We start from the raw sequence: 16,711 nt of genomic DNA on the forward strand, positions 1-16,711 counted from the left end.
AGGTCAGTGAGTTGAGAATCCCTCGACTATTTTCCATTTTTCTGTACTCATACCTCAGGTTCATTTTAGGTTAGCAGTTTGCCAGATGCACAACACGTTGAGGAAATGGGTTGATGAGAGGCAGACAAATGAAACGAATGTTGTGGCTGATTGTGTTGTCCGCTTGAGACTTGCAAGGTTTTGTTAGCTGTGATAAGAGGAGAAGTTGCTGATGTATCACCCACTTGTTTCTAAGCATGGAGGAAATCCAGAGTTAAGGCTTTGTAATCTCCAAGGTGACACCATCAGCCGTTCCATTCGCTTTTCAGAGGCAGGGAGGATTATTGTTTGGTGCCAGTGGTGGCTGGTTTGTGACCATGGAATTCTGACCATCCCAGTGACTCTTTTATTTGGACAGAACACGAAGGCCACTCAGCCAAAAATGTATAATCCCATTCCACTGGGGGCACCATGTCATTTTTGGTGGATAATGTTTGGTTAAGGCATTTTTTGAATTCCCTATTTGTTATCACTGCGCTTTCAACCATTTTAAAGCACAACAAAGATCAAATGTGAATACAATGTCAGATGTTTGTATTTGTACAACAACTTACTGTGTTATCACTGTGCTTCATGTGATAGCACAACCAAATGATCTGGATTGCAGAACGGGCCAGTGATCCAAGCTGTTTAAGATTCTGCACAGATGATTTAAGCAATTGTGAAGATCTCCACAGACCTGCAACCTTTGCATGGTATCCTGAACATGCACGCTTTCTATGATTATATCAGAAAACATTTATAGTTACAGTAGGCTAACCTGAAAATGTGGCCATGGTTACTCGTTTTAAGGTTGAATGCTGTTTCATTCGTTTGTAAGATATCCTTAAATGTAGGCTATTTATTACAAACGTGTTATTACATTTTGTTTGGCTGACAACACAGCCAAACATCAACATTTAAAGGATATCTAATGCTTCGATAGTTTCATCTGAGCCACTGGCTTAATCTTATTCTTTAACTTTTATTTTTGGTTTAGTTGGAGACTATCATTTGTAATATTAGGCTGTAAACTGTATTTCAAGTGTAATTGAACTGTGTTTGGGTGTTAGCACAAACAAATATCAACATTTGAAGGAGAAGTATCTTTTGAGCCACTGACTCTGTCTAGAGATTTATAAATGATATGATGGACTCACATCCCCATCTCAACCAACAATCAAAGTTAAAGTATAAGACTATAAGTGCCTTTAAAGATTGATTTGATTTAATTTAGTCCTATTCTTTAACTTTGATTGTTGGTTGAGATGGTGATGTGAATCCATCATATAATGTATTAATGTGTAGTCTAAATGGAATTAAAGCCAGACTAAATCAGTGGCACAGATGGAACTATCCAAACAGAAGTTCTCCTTCACATTTGATATTTGCTGTGTTGACAACAAAACACAATTCAATATCAAATTAATGATTGATGTGTTGGATTCACGTCTCCATCTCAACCTAAAATCTTAGTTGAAGAATAGGACTGAACCTAATCTAATCAAGCATTATAAGCACTTTAAAAAATGTTTGATTTGATTTAGTCCTATTCTTTAACTTAGATTTTTGCAATAGAGATGTGAATCCAACATATTAAAGATTAACTTGAAGATTACATTTGAAATCAACCAAAGCTTGAAACCCTAGGCATATACAGTGAGGCAAAAAAGTATTTAGTCAGCCACCAATTGTGCAAGGGGCGGCAAGGTAGCCTAGTGGTTAGAGCATTGGACTAGTAACTGGAAGGTTGCAAGTTCAAACCCCTGAGCTGACAAGGTACAAATCTGTCGTTCTGCCCCTGAACAGGCAGTTAACCCACTGTTCCTAGGCCGTCATTGAAAATAAGAATTGGTTCTTAACTGACTTGCCTAGTTAAATAAAGGTAAAATTTAAAAAAGTTCTCCCACTTAAAAATAGAGAGGCCTGTATAATTTTCATCATAGGTACACTTCAACTATGACAGACAAAATTAGGGAAAAAATCCAGAAAATCACATTGTAGGATTTTTAATGAATTTATTTGCAAATTATGGTGGAAAATAAGTATTTGGTCAATAACAAAAGTTTATCTCAATACTTTGTTATATCCCCTTTGTTGGCAATGACAGAGGTCAAACGTTTTCTGTAAGTCTTCACAGGGTTTTCACACAATGTTGCTGGTATTTTGGCCCATTCCTCCATGCAGATCTCCTCTAGAGCAGTGATGTTTTGGGGCTGTTGCTGGGCAACACAGACTTTCAACTCCCTCCAAAGATTTTCTATGGGGTTGAGATCTGGAGACTGGCTAGGCCACTCCAGGACCTTGAAATGCTTCTTACGAAGCCACTCCTTCGTTGCCCAGGTGGTGTGTTTGGGATCATTGTCATGCTGAAAGACCCAGCCACGTTTCATCTTTAATGCCCTTGCTGATGGAGGGAGGTTACAGGTCTGTGAGAGCCAGAAATCTTGCTTGTTTGTAGGTGACCAAATACTTATTTTCCACCATAATTTGCAAATAAATTCATTAAAAATCCTACAATGTGATTTTCTGGATTTTTTTTTCTCATTTTGTCTGTCATAGTTGAAGTGTACCTATGATGAAAATTACAGGCCTCTCTCATCTTTTTAAGTGGGAGAACTTGCACAATTGGTGGCTGACTAAATACTTTTTTCCCCCCACTGTATGTATTGTCTATTTTTAGTTGAACCCTGGGTTAAATTGAAACAATAACTGTTACAAATACTATACAGGCCTAAATAGTCTCATTGATGATATATGAATCATAAAGTATGGTTACATTTCATTTGCTCTGTTAAACCTACCCTTTGGAATGACTTCAATAGCAACAGTGAATATACAGTATTTAGTTAATACAAGATTTTTCAATAATCATTTTCCTGATAGCCCATTGGTAATAGTCAATGACAAATATAAAAGCTAAACAGGGCTGGGCTTGGTTATTAAATTAAGTGATGAGAGAACAAATTAATAGTTGTAGATCAACTCTCCAGTCGGAGGTCCTGCCAGCCTATTGTTTTTTTTCTGATAGTGGATATAACGTTAAAGATCTGATGTTGTTTGAAAGGTACAAATTCAACATACAGTGCATTCGGAAAATATTCAGACCTCTTGACTTTTCCACATTTTGTTACATTACAGCCTTATTCTGAAATGGATTAAATATTTTTCTCCCTTATCAATCTACACACATTATCCCAGAATGACAAAGCAAAAACACGTTTTTATTTATTTGATCAGATTTATAAAAAATAAGTACCTGATATCAAATTTACATAAGTATTCAGACCTTTTATTCAGTATTTTGTTGAAGCACCTTTGGCAGGGACTACAGCCTTGAGTCTTCTTGAGTATGACACTACAAGCTTGGCACACCTGTATTTGGGGAGTTTCTCACATTTTTCTCTGCAGATCCTCTCAAGCTCTGTCAGATTGGATGGAGAGTGTCGCTGCACAGCCAATGTCAGGTCTCTCCAGAGATGTTTGATCGGGTTCAAGTCCCAAGCCACTTCTGCGTTAGGGTCGTTGTCCTGTTGGAAGGCGAACATTCACCCCAGTCTGAGGTCCTGAGCACTCTTTTCATCAAGGATCTCTCTGTACTTTTCTCCATTTATCTTTCCCTCAATCCTGACTAGTCTCCCATTCACTGCCGCTGAAAAACATACCCACAGCATGATGCTGCCAGCACCATGCTTCACTGTAGGGATGGTGCCAGGTTTCCTCCAGACATGACACTTGGCATTCAGGCCAAAGAGTTCAATATTGGTTTCATCAGACCAGAGAATCTGGTTTCTCATGGTCTGAGAGTCCTTTAGGGGCCTTTTGGCAAACTCCAAGTGGCCTGTCATGTGCCTTTTATTGAGGAATGGCTTCTGTCTGGCCACTCTACCATAAAGGCCTGATTGATGAAGTGCTGCATAGATGGTTGTCCTTCTGGAAGGTTCTCCCATCCTCACATTGGGCTCTTGGTCACCTCCCAGACCAAGGCCCCTCTCCCCCGATTGCTCAGTTTGGCAGGGCGGCCAGCTCTAGGAAGAGTCTTGATGGTTCCAAACTTCTTCCATTTAAGAATGATGGAGGCCACTATGTTCTTGGGACCTTCAATGCGGCAAAACATTTTTGGTACCCTTCCTCAGATCTGTGCCTCGACACAATCCTGTCTCGGAGCTCTACAGACAATTCCTTCGACCTCATGGCTTGGTTTTTGCTTTGACATACACTGTCAACTGTGGGACCTTATATAGACAGGTGTGCCTTTCCAAATCATGTCCGATCAGTTGAATTTACCACAGGTTAACTCCAATCAAGTTGTAGAAACATCTCAAAGATGATCAATGGAAACAGGATGAACCTGAGCTCAATTTCGTGTCTCATAGCAAAGGGTCTGAATACTTATGTAAATGAGGGTTTTCTGGTTTTTAATTGTAATACATTTGCAAAAAAAGGTAAAACTTTTTTTGCTTTGTAATTATGGGATATTGTGTGTAGATTGATGATGACTTTTTATTTGATTTAATCCATTTTAGAATAAGGCTGTAACGTAACAAAATGTGGGAAAAAAAGAAGGGGTCTGAATACTTTCCAAATGCACAGTTTGTCATACAAGGTTTGTCTATGTTGAACATTGGTTACAATAATGACACAATCTTGTGGTTTTCACCCTCAAAACAACAGTTTATGTTGATGACTTTTTTTTTTAAATCCAACGTATTTTCCACGTAGATTCCACGTCACAATGAGTTGACAAATTAAGTTCAAACAGTTAGAATGTCATACTATGTCAGTATCAGATATGAGGAATGTAAGTGGAGGCTAGTGGGAGGACAGGCTCATTGTAACGGCTGGAATGGAGTGGAGTCAAACGTGGTTCCCATATGTTTGATGTTTTTCAATACCGTTCCATTCCAGCCGTTACAATGAGCCCATCTACCTATACCTCCTCCCACCAACATCCTCTGGAGCTCAGGGACCCTTGAACAGCTTATAGGGCCAATACAGAATACTTACCTGCTACCTCTTTTTTTATTTTTGTATGTAGCCTTAGTTGAAAGTTAATGAACACACATTTCACCTGTTAAAGTGTTATTAGAGACCCTTATAAAGTCACATTATTTAGTCATATTGCAGATCCCTTGTGAAACCTCTATAAGTGCTGTTGGTTTTGTACAGTAGCATTGTAGGTTACGGTACATACCGTACGTAGGTTAAGCTACAACACATTGTATCTGTGGTTGATGAATCACAGTTCACAGTGTCTCCGTGCGATTATCTGATGACCTTTCCTGGAAATAACATGCGTCTGAAAACAATCACATACTTCTATGGAAAACACTGGAATGGCTGTGACGCAGACAGCAGAAAATGTAGAAAATGTCAATATTTTCTCCCCAAAAAAACAGTTATTCCATTTGTTCCTGAGCTTTAGCATACTGTCCTGTACTGTATACAGGCCCAGCCCTCAGCATGAATGTTATCAGCAATTACTCACTTTTTTTCCTCCATAGAACTCGTTGCTATCCGGTTGCTAAGCAACCGTATTTTGTTTGTCTAGATGAAACCAATCTGTCAAAATTTGCTAGCTCACGTCTAAATTCTCAAATTATATGCATACTGCAATTCCAACCACAAAATGTACTTGCCTAACTAACAGCTGAATGTTTGTTTTGGACTTTGGGGGGGGGGGGTTAGGGCCTGCCATTGTATGAATATAAAAAGCTTACAGTGCTCACTGGCAACTGACGGGATAAAACATTTGACCGTGAAAAGGATGTCGAGGGGGCAACAACAGGCACATTTGATACTGAGGGCTCTGCATAGAGGCAAAGGAGTCTGCTTTCTATGAAGTACTATATTACGAGAAAGATATGTGACAAAAGTTTTCATGAAGACAATTACGTGGACAATGTGGGAATACTGTATACTCCACACATGTAATGGTTTGTTCACAGGTAGCCAAGGTCTATTGTAGGTATGGTTCTACATAGGCTACACCTGCTTGAGAGGTGATTAATTAATCGCTAGCCATACCACAACACTATCCAGTCTCAGTGCCCTGAAAATGATGCATTAGCACTGTTGACTACACCCGGCTGATGCACTGCGGTCAGGCGCGTCTCGGCGCACCTTTGAAGGTGTATCAGGAAGGAGGTGAATGAGAATTCCATGCGTGAGGTGAAACAATGTTTTTATCATAATTCTACTCTATGCTTGGTATTCTAAAACAATACGAATGTTGCCTAAATTAAGATACATATTTAACTTGGCGTGCACACTAATTTCATATGAATACAGAACATGTGCTTTAAATAATTGAAATATTATATTAGCACACATAAGGGTCCCATCTGCATACTTTCAATGCAATATCTTTCACTTATAGAAGATCTAATCACGCCATTTAACATTGTATCATACATTCATGACCTTACCTGCATGACACGGTTACTTCAATTTTAGTTGCAGGAACGATGTTGTTCAGCGGATCGAACTCCGATATTGATGCCATCATCTCTTTAAATGTGCACGTTTCAAGCTCTTTTGGTGAAATATCTCAAGTATATTCTCGACCATTAAAAACTTAAATCAAACCACATGTTAGTTGTAGAGCCATATCCGTCTTCATTGAGTTTTGGAAAGAAGCGAGTCCTAGAGTAAAATACATTGCATTGGAGAGGAAAGCAATTCATCCTTCACAGTATAGCCTACAGGAGAACTGAAGCGCGAGCGTCTCAGTACAGAGGGATTCCAACCAACTTCTATTTTCCAGTGCTTTCGACAGGTGGTGTAAGAAGCACGGGATACACTTTTGCAGAAGGATTTTTTGTTGTTGCAAGGATTATACTATTTGTTTCTTTCTCTGATAACCTTCAATCCATTTGTTTGTTTTATCTTTTTACATTTTTTTTTATTATTCTTGGCTTGCTTGACACAAATATACAGGATACATACATTGTATCCTGCAATTATGCAACAAATCCACCTCGTAATGCAGACCTTGTGCTTTATTTGTTGAAATATTTGTATTTGTTATAATGGATTGTTGTTTCTCTTCCAATCACCTCTTTTTAAACTATATTTTTAAATGTAACCTTTATTTAACTAGGTAAACCAGTTAAGAACACATTTTTATTTACAATGACGGCCTACCCGAGCCAAACCCTAACCCGGACAACGCTGGGCCAATTGGGCGACACCCTATGGGACTCCCAATCATGGCCGGTTGTGCTACACACCAGGATTGAACCAGGGTCTGTAGTGACAGCTCTAGTGCTGAGATGCAGTGCCTTAGACCGCTGCGCCACTCGGGAGCCATTTTGTAGGCCTACTTGTACTTTTCACAGAATGCAGTACTGTTGAGGCAGATTGGTCACAAAAAACTTTGTCTGTGATTGATCAATCTAAAGAATACTGAAACTTAGGTATGTTTATGGCTAAGATTTAATGAAGAAAATTCAAATAAACTAAATTCAGGAGCAAAGTCTCACAGTCAGCCTCGTCTCAGAGGTAAATCAAAGTTATGGATCACATATTTTCTGCTCACACCAAAGCCTTTCATAAACAAATAGAAACATTGCTCTGTAAGACAGGTTTCATTGAATCCAGAAACCTCCCTGTAGGTTGTTTTTATAATCTGGTAAGAAAGCCACCCTACGTGACTTGGTTTGCATTATGATACATCAACTGATGCAAGGAGGGGATGGAACTTGACCTGAGAGAGGATGGCTGGTAGAGAGAAGGCTCGGTTGTGTGTGTTTTGGTTCTTATCACACCGTTTGCTCCAAGGGAACCCAGAGGGAAGGGTTTGAGGAGGAAGATTAAGGTTTCCAGAAGCACTGTATGAGGGGAAGAAAAGTAATCACATCCATCATTAGAGGAAATATGTTTCCCTTTATGAGTTATTTATTTTCCAGGTAAAAGAGTTCCAACAAGGTACACAACTACAATTTAGTTTCACTTAATCATTTACAGAGAGATGTATGGAGCAGGATTGTTGAGATGAATCACTTGCCTTTCACTGCTACAAACAATCAGACAGAAATAATCAATTAGACCTTACTAAAACAGAAACAGCCAGAGATAAAAAAAGACCGAAGCTAAACCTCTGAAACACCCGGACCATTTAATGACTTACACATACAAGAGGACCAATTGTTGTATTGATCCATTAAGCGTAATAGACTCCCTCATCCTTAGTCCACTTCAGCTCTAACTGACAATGAATGTGATGGTATCTTTGCTCCAGTCGCCGAGTAGAACAAATGATGATGGATAAATGTTATTTATACCTGCTGGCTATGTCTATTGTTCTGGAGGCACACTCAATTTGGCAGCTGATCAGGCAGAAATTGAAATTCTTCACGCAGGAAAAAAATAATTGAGAGAGAGAGAGAGGTAGTAACAGAGGAAGAGGGTATAATTATCTGCCCATTTTCCACTCCTCTCTTTTTGGGGAGCCTCTATATCTTCTGGGTGAAAGAATGATAAACTCTGCTTTGGCCTCACTGGCTGCATCCATCTGCTGGAATACTTCATTGCCCTCAGGGTGAATTCCTGTTTAGTTTTCTTGTCACAGACCAGGGGCTAGCCAGGGAAGAGAAAATGCATGGCTGAAAGTTACTGTCATTATACCTGCAAACAAAGGACGTGCAGTGTCTTTATACCCTTGAGATGCCCAATGCACCAGCTAGTTCCTAACCCTGATAGAGGAAGTAAACAATGTTCCAAAGAAGCCTAATCCCCTATCGAGACAGCAGGGAGAAAGACTATCCCTGGTCCTTATTGTCCTCTTCGTCCTGTGCACTCGTACAATGCAACCACACAAGTTTTGCTGAGGTCAAATGATATCATAATGGCAACATGGGCAGTTGTCAGCTCAGAGGATAGCCTGGAACACATTACAGCTACTAGTCATCACATTATATCACAAAACTGTGCCCAAACAATAACCCACTGTCACGACTTCCACCGAAGATGGCTCCTCTCCCTGTTCTGACACTCAGCGGTCGTCGTCACCGGTCTACTAGCTGCCACCGATCCCTTTTACTTTTCTGTTGCTTTTGTCTTGATTGTTTTCACCTGTTGCTTATTTTAGTTCATCAATGGTCTATTTAAATTTCCAGTGCCCGCCTGCTTTTGTGCGGGCTTATTCCTACTGTCAGTGGTGAAGTTGTTTTTCTCCTGTGTAATTTGTTGTATGTTATTTCCTGGTTTTTAGAGACATACCTGATTTATGGTCATTACCTGATTGTTGGCTAGACCAAGCGAAATAAACGCATCCATTGGAAGTATTGCTCTCTGCGCCTGACTCTACACCCACCACTCCTAGAATTCCGTGACAGAAGCCAGCACCAGAACATGGAGTAAGCAGGAGCAGCTGCACCCCCCCTCCCATCCATGGAAGAGCATGTCCTCCATCACACAGCCATCCTACACCGGATTGGGACGGCGATGGATCAAATGATGGAGAGATGGGAGAGGAGCGGCTTCCCTACTTCGTCTTCAGCTCCTCTTCAGCCTGCACTACCAACTTCTCCGGCGGTGTCTTGACCCAGCGCTCTTCGGCTCGCGCCCCAGAGGGCGTACGATGGAACGGCTGCCGGGTGCAAGGGGTTCTTGCTCCAGCTAGAGCTTTACCTGGCTACCGTTCGCCCGACTTCCTTGGGAGAGGAGAGTGTGAGCGTCCTCGTCTCCTGCCTGACGGGCAGAGCCCTGGAGTGGGCCAACACTGTCTGGGAGGGTCCAGACTCAGCGATGGACCATTCCCCTGAGTTCACCCGGGCTGTATTCGACCACCCACCGGAGGGTCGAGCGGCGGGTGACCCTGGCCGCTGGAGCGGGGTGGAACGACAGGGCCCTGATGGACCACTACTGTTGTAGCCTCCAGGAGGACGTCCGCAGGGAGCTAGCTTGTCGGGACACCACCCTCACACTACACAAACTAATCGACATGTCAATCCGGCTGGATTGAGCTAGCTGCTCGCGGGCGTCCAGAGAGGGTTCTGTTTGTTCCACCCCCCAGCACTCCCGCTCCAACACCCATGGAGTTAGGAGGCCTCCTCCAGCACCAGTTGGGGTCGGAGAGGGCACACTGCCGACCGGTGCTGGAGGAGCTCGTCTGGGAGTCAAGAGGGCAGGCAGAGCACTGCTCGGACACCCCGGGTGAGTCAGCACCAGACTCACCCAGAGCTCCCTGTTGGTCATATGTTTGTACTAATCTCTTTTCCTGAGTTTTTCCCCTCTTCCCAAAATAAGGCGCTAGTCGATTCAGGTGCAGCTGGAAGTTTTATGGACCACGGGTTCGCCCATAGGTTAGGGATTCCGTTGGTGCAGATAGGCCAACCCTTCCCCGCGCACTCCCTAGACCGTTAGGGTCAGGGCTGGTCAGGGAGGTCACGGTTCCACTAGACATGGTAACGCAGGGGGGTCATAAGGAGCGGATTTGTCTCTTCCTCATTGATTCTCCTGTGTTTCCAGTGGTGCTGGGAATTCCCTGGTTGGCTATTCACAATCCCAGGATTTCATGGAAACGGGGGCTCTAAAGGGGTGGTCAGAGGAGTGTTCAGGTAGGTGTATAGGAGTTTTCATCGGTGCAACAACGATGGAGAGTCCACAACAGGTTTCCACAGTGCGCATTCCCTCAGAATATGCCGATTTGGCTATCACTTTCTGTAAAAAAGAGGGCGACCCAATTACCACCTCATCGACGAGGGGATTGTGCGATAAACCTCCAGGTAAACGTAGCACTTCCCAGGAGTCACGTGTACCCGCTGAATCTCTGGGACAGTGGTACATTCGGCCCTCCACGTCACCCGTCTCCTCAAATTAATTTTTTGTGAAGAAGAAGGAGGGAGGTCTGCGTCAGTGCATTGATTATAGAGGTCTAAATTCCATCACAGTGGGGTTTAGTTATCCGCTAACTCTCATCGCTACAGCGGTGGAATCATTTCACGGAACACACTTTTTCACAAAACTGGATCTCAGGAGCACGTATAACTTGGTGCGTATCCGGGAGAGGGATGAGTGGAAGAGCGCGTTTAGTACCACATCTGACCAGTCTGAGTACCTTGTCATGCCGTATGGGTTGAAGAATGCTCCAGCCGTCTTTCAATCCTTTGTAGACAAGATTCTCGGGGACCTGCACGGGCAGGATGTGGTCGTTTATATCGATGACATTCTGATTTATTCCACCAAACGCGCCGTGCGAGTGTCTCTGGTGCGCAGGGTACTTGGGCGACTGTTGGAGCATGACCTGTACGTCAAGGCTGAGAAATGTGTGTTCTCCAAACAAGCCGCCTCTTTCCTGGGGTATCGCATTTCCACATCTGGGGTGGTGATGGAGTGTGACCGTGTTGAGGCCGTGCGTAATTGACCGACGGTAAAGGAGGTGCAGCGGTTCTTAGGGTTTTCCAATTACTACCGGAGGTTTATCCGGGGTTTTGGCCAGGTGGCTGCTCCCATTACCTCACTGCTGAAGGGGGCAGGTGGGGCGTTTGTGGTGGTCAGCGGAGGCGAACAGAGCTTTTAGTTGTCTGAAGGCGCGGTTTACCGATGCTCCCGTATTGGCTCATCTGGACCCCTCTTTGGCATTCATGGTGGAGGTGGACGTGTTCGAGGCTGGGGTTGGAGCCGTGCTGTCACTGCGCTCGGGCACGCCACCGTGCTGTCACTGAGCTCGGGCACGCCACCGAAGCGTCGCCCCGGAGCGAAACTTTGACGTGAGGGGACCGGGAGTTGCTGGCTGCGGTAAAAGCTCTGAAGGTGTAGAGACATTGGCTTGAGGGGGCTTAACACCCTTTTCTCATCTGGACTGACCACCGTAATCTGGAGTACATCTGGGCAGCGAGGAGACTGAATCCTCGCCAGGCAAGGTGGGCCATGTTTTTCACCAGATTTCATTTCACCATCTCTTATAGACCAGGTTCCCCTAACAATAAGGCCGACGCACTGTCCCATCTCTATGATACGGAGGAGCGGCCCATCGATCCTACTCCCATACTTCCGGCCTCATGTCTGCTGGCACCGGTGGTATGGGAGGTGTACGCGGACATCGAGCGGGCGTCACGGCTAGAACCCACGCCACCATAGTGTCCAGCGGGCCGGAAGTACGCGCCGCTTGGTGTTCGTGACAAATTGATCCGGTGGGCCCACACGCTACCCTCCTCGGGTCATCCGGGAATTGAGAGGACGGTGCGTGGTCTTACGGGGAGGTACTGGTGGCCCACTTTAGCTAAGGACGTGAGATTTATTGTCTCCTCCTGTTCGGTGTGTGCTCAGAGTAAGGCTCCTAGACACCTGCCTAGAGGGCAGAGGTACACCTCCCATACAGCCCCTCCCCGTTTCACAACGGCCTTGACTTCCACCGAAGGTGGCTCCTCTCCCTGTTCGGGCGGCGCTACTAGCCGCCACCGATCCATTTTTCTTTTCTGTTGGTTTCGTCTTGATTGTTGTCATCTGTTGGTGGCCCGCTTGCTTTTGTACGGGCTCATTCCTACTGTCAGTGGTGAAGTTGTTTTTCTCCTGCGTAATTTGTTTCCTGGTTTTTGGAGACATACCTGATTTATGGTCATTGCCTGATTGTTGGCTAGACCAAGTGAAATAAACGCATCCATTGGAAGTATTGCTCTCTGCGCCTGACTCTACACCCACCACTCCTAGACTTCCGTGACACCCACAGATGTTTTAGGGCTTTAATACAGCTTAATTTCTAGTACCGTTTAGGCCAGTTTGGATGCTCAAAATAGGGCACTCCACTACAATCTCCACAGGGTAGATAATGAGGCACAGACACACAGACACACACACAAAACAAGGTAAAGTGCAATCAGGCATGAAGAGTGTAATGAGCAGGACTAAGTTAGGAGAGTGGAGCTTGTGAATCAGAGTTAATGAAGTAATGTACAAAGTTATATTGGCTGCACTGGGTTCTGTTGGGTGCTTTATATATATATATATCTACAATCTCTGGGGAGGAATTCAGATTGCGCAAGTGTCTAGATGATCTCAGCTCTTACTGTGGGTTGTTTCTGAAATCAGGCACCAGTTCTAGGGCACATAAGAGTTGGAGGGGACTGCATGGGAATAAGGCAACAAGACAACACGTCTGATAGAGTGCCTACCTCTGACACTTCAGATTCGGCATCGCCAACATCACTATCCTCTCACACAGCATCTGGACTGGCATAATCAAAAGACATGGATAACAATGACTCACCATGCCTTCTGTTGTCTGAACTACAGAAACTTGACTGTGATTTTGAGGAAATTGAGCAATGTATGATACATTATTAGGATGGCAACAAACGCTGCCTGAATGCTGCCTTAGAGTAAGCAATATTCTGATGTCTGGTTTCTTGGAAGTAATAATGTTTCAGAGCCTAAGGTCAGAAGTGGTATGAGGAAAGATTCTACAGCTCCATCAAACAGATCCATTTGTACAGCAAATAAATCGAGATTGGACGTTATCTAACGGTTCAATACCTCTATCGGCATAAAGACAACATGCCCTTGCTTTTGTTGTGCTAACTCTTTCTTCCATCAAGCAGTTCAGTCATGAACAATCAAAGGAAATATACCAGACAAATTGCAGACTCTGATCACAGCCTTAACAAAGTCAAGCTGCAGATTCGGTTCTTGTTGTCGAGATTAAACCAATTGTTACAGGACATTTACGGAAATAGATGTTATGAAATACTGCCCCCTGGTTTTATAAAACACAAGCATCTCTTTTTTGTATCTCTGTGACACAATATTCTTGCAATTCGTTGTATATCCAGCAGATGGCAGCGTATGTCAAGACTAGTGTGAATTCACACTGAGGGAACTTGTTTCAATGTAGCTAGCTCGAGAACGTTTTTGAGACCCCAGAGTAGCCACAGACAAACGTAAAGACACACACAAATATAGTTCACAGATAACTCAAGGATAAACATACACATACATAATAACACTGACACTCAAGACAAAAACCTGAGCACAGCACACACAAATGTACCAAAAACAAAAAACATATATATACAGACAATATCTCATATTAGATGATGTTAAATGTTGCATGGTGCACAGTGGCACAGAAACACAAGTGGGTGTTGCAGTCGGATCTCTCAGTGCATGCTATGCACAAAAGTAGTAACAACCTCTGTGAAGGATGAATGCATCCCACCACTCTATGTGTCCTGTCCTTAAATCAACTGCTGTGCTGCAGGCCTCTCTCACACTGGCTAGCAAAGCCTGTGTGTGTGTGTGTGTGTGTGTGTGTGTGTGTGTGTGTGTGTGTGTGTGTGTGTGTGTGTGTGTGTGTGTGTGTGTGTGTGTGTGTGTGTGTGTGTGTGTGTGTGTGTGTGTGTGTGTGTGTGTGTGTGTGTGTGTGTGTGTGTGTGTGTGTGTGCGGTGCAGTGGAACTCCATTGGCTGTGTCCTGTTTGTTTTTTAATAAACCGTGTGTGTGCTGTCTCAGAAGGGGGAGCCTCTAACCAATTTTTTTGTGGAGGCAGGTAGCCTAGTGGTTAGAGTGTTGGACTAGTAACCGTAAGGTTGCAAGATTGAATACCTGAGCTGACAAGGTAAAAAGCTTTCGTTCTGCTCCTAAACAAGGCAGTTAACCCACTGTTCCTAGGCTGTCATAGAAAATAAGAATTTGTTCTTAACTGACTTGCCTAGTTACATTTTAAAAAGACATTCTCGACTTTTCCTAACACAGAGATTCAAATTATTGTGTGATTCTCTTATCAACCCCTGTGTGTGGGCATGATCTCTTGACCTAGATATTTATGAAAATGTCAGTGCCAGATTAATTTTCGTTAGCGAGTAATCGATTTGAGAGAAAACGACTATTCAATCACCAACAAGATTAAAACAACATTAAATTCAATCAATTCCCATATTACTTGCTGATAGACAGTTGATATTGACCAGTTGATAGGATCATCTTTAGTGGGATCATCTTTAGAAAATAAACATTCTGTCTTCTGTGGGTAGGCCTATGTCTAATCAAAATGGTTAACCTAAATCGGCATACAAACAATCGTTATAATTGTAGTAAAATAATAAGGAGGGGAGAATACCATTTTTCATGCAAATCTCTGTTGGTTATTGCGCGGTACGTGAACGCGCCGCAATCAACAGTGCTCAGCGTCTTCTGAGAGCGCGCGAGAGATCCACGGAGAGACAGGACGACTAGGGGAGAGGCAGGAAGAGGGCGCGAGACAAATAGGGAAAATCCCAATAATGGAGTGGCGGCGGAGGAGGTCGGTTTCGCGAGCTCGGACTGGTCATAGTTGACGTTTTCATTTTCTCAAAATTGGATATAAATTCTATAATTAGGGACTGTGCGCCGATATCTCTAGCTCAAAGAAGCCCTCCACGGATGCCTCAGATGCTACACGTAAACGGGGGATCCACCACTGGCACCAGGCAACAGCTTATCATTTCTGGTGGGCTTGGATGAGGATACTGGAGGACATATTTTTAAGATAGCATTGGTTGAGGATATTGCAAAACCGTATTACTGTGAAATATCCTATTTCGGACTCCACTTCTCTTTTCTAAGGAACGATACATGATTAATTACCAGTATTATACATACATGTATCTATTCAACAATGTTTAGGCTTGTAGGTTCGCAGGTTGAAACTACAATGATATGGTAGCCAAAAATAAATAAATAAATAAAGGCTAGTCAATAATAATAATAATGAATCAACGTATTTTAATATGAAGGATTTCTTTATTAATAGCTACACTGCTACCAAATTTACAATCACAGCTTTCGCAAACGGAGACGCGCAAAGACTGAGTGAGTCATTCAAATAACGAAAAGAAAGCTACAGTATAGTGGAAAACATGTTGCCTTCACAAGAAGCCGTCAAGATTTACCATGATAACTACACGCGGAACTCCCGCGCCATCGGGGTACTCTGGGCGATATTCACCATATGCTTTGCCATCATCAACGTGGTGGTCTTCATTCAGCCCTACTGGATCGGGGACAGTGTGAGCACGCCGCAGGTGGGTTACTTCGGCTTGTTTCACCAGTGCGTTGGAAGAGGACCTCACAACCGAGAGCTCACCTGCACGGGAAGCTTCGCCGAGTTCAGCTCCATCCCCTCCGGCGCCTTCAAAGCGGCGTCGGTCTTCGTGTTTCTGTCCATGGTGCTGATTCTGGGCTGCATCGCCTGCATGGCGCTCTTCTTCTTCTGCAACACCGCTACCGTCTACAAGACTTGTGCCTGGATGCAGCTCCTGTGTGGTACGTAAAACCAATGGAAACTCAGTTACACAATATTGTTTCAGCACATTAATATATTGGGGTATAGGATTTTCACTGGTTTGTCACAGGCGATTGAAAACACATGGATCTACTGGTTACAAGTTACATGCAAACAACCTTGTCAAAAAAAAGTGCAACATGCTGCCTGTGCTGTTGCTATTGCTAAGGATGATGGGTTATATCTACAGGCAGGTTAGATTCACCTCGCTACAAAATCATGTTGACTCCACATTTCTACACAGATTCCAAACTCTCCAGGCTTACTGGGAGTGGAAGTTGGATGACTTCATGTCATTTTCCATTGTCACTCAGTCATGAGTCATGGAACTGTGGAAGGAAGACAGATATCCTATAGGCTGTCATACTGACCCACATTGAGCTCTAGCGATTGCAGAAGAAGCATTCATTTGCTCAACAAATCAGTCTCAAA

General features: G+C 43.5%; 2 protein-coding genes across 3 annotated transcripts in view; one reads left to right on the forward strand and one right to left on the reverse strand.

Moving 5' to 3' along the window:
- LOC118360171 (copine-9-like) overlaps positions 1 to 6,730 on the reverse strand; it is a 108,703-nt gene extending 101,973 nt beyond the window's left edge. The window contains exon 1 of the mRNA XM_035739398.2: positions 6,447 to 6,730. Coding sequence (XP_035595291.1) covers positions 6,447 to 6,526 — 80 coding nt within the window. The 5' untranslated portion in view covers positions 6,527 to 6,730. The remainder of the gene's footprint in view (positions 1 to 6,446) is intronic.
- Positions 6,731 to 15,178: 8,448 nt separating this feature from the next.
- Positions 15,179 to 16,711, forward strand: part of LOC118360172 (LHFPL tetraspan subfamily member 3 protein-like) — a 29,502-nt gene continuing 27,969 nt past the window's right edge. For both annotated transcript variants that reach the window (XM_035739399.2, XM_035739400.2), the window contains exon 1: positions 15,179 to 16,260. In XM_035739399.2, the coding sequence (XP_035595292.1) occupies positions 15,855 to 16,260 (406 nt within the window). In that variant the 5' untranslated portion in view covers positions 15,179 to 15,854. The remainder of the gene's footprint in view (positions 16,261 to 16,711) is intronic.

This window comes from Oncorhynchus keta, chromosome 27, assembly GCF_023373465.1.
Source record: "Oncorhynchus keta strain PuntledgeMale-10-30-2019 chromosome 27, Oket_V2, whole genome shotgun sequence".
NCBI lineage: Eukaryota > Metazoa > Chordata > Actinopteri > Salmoniformes > Salmonidae > Oncorhynchus > Oncorhynchus keta.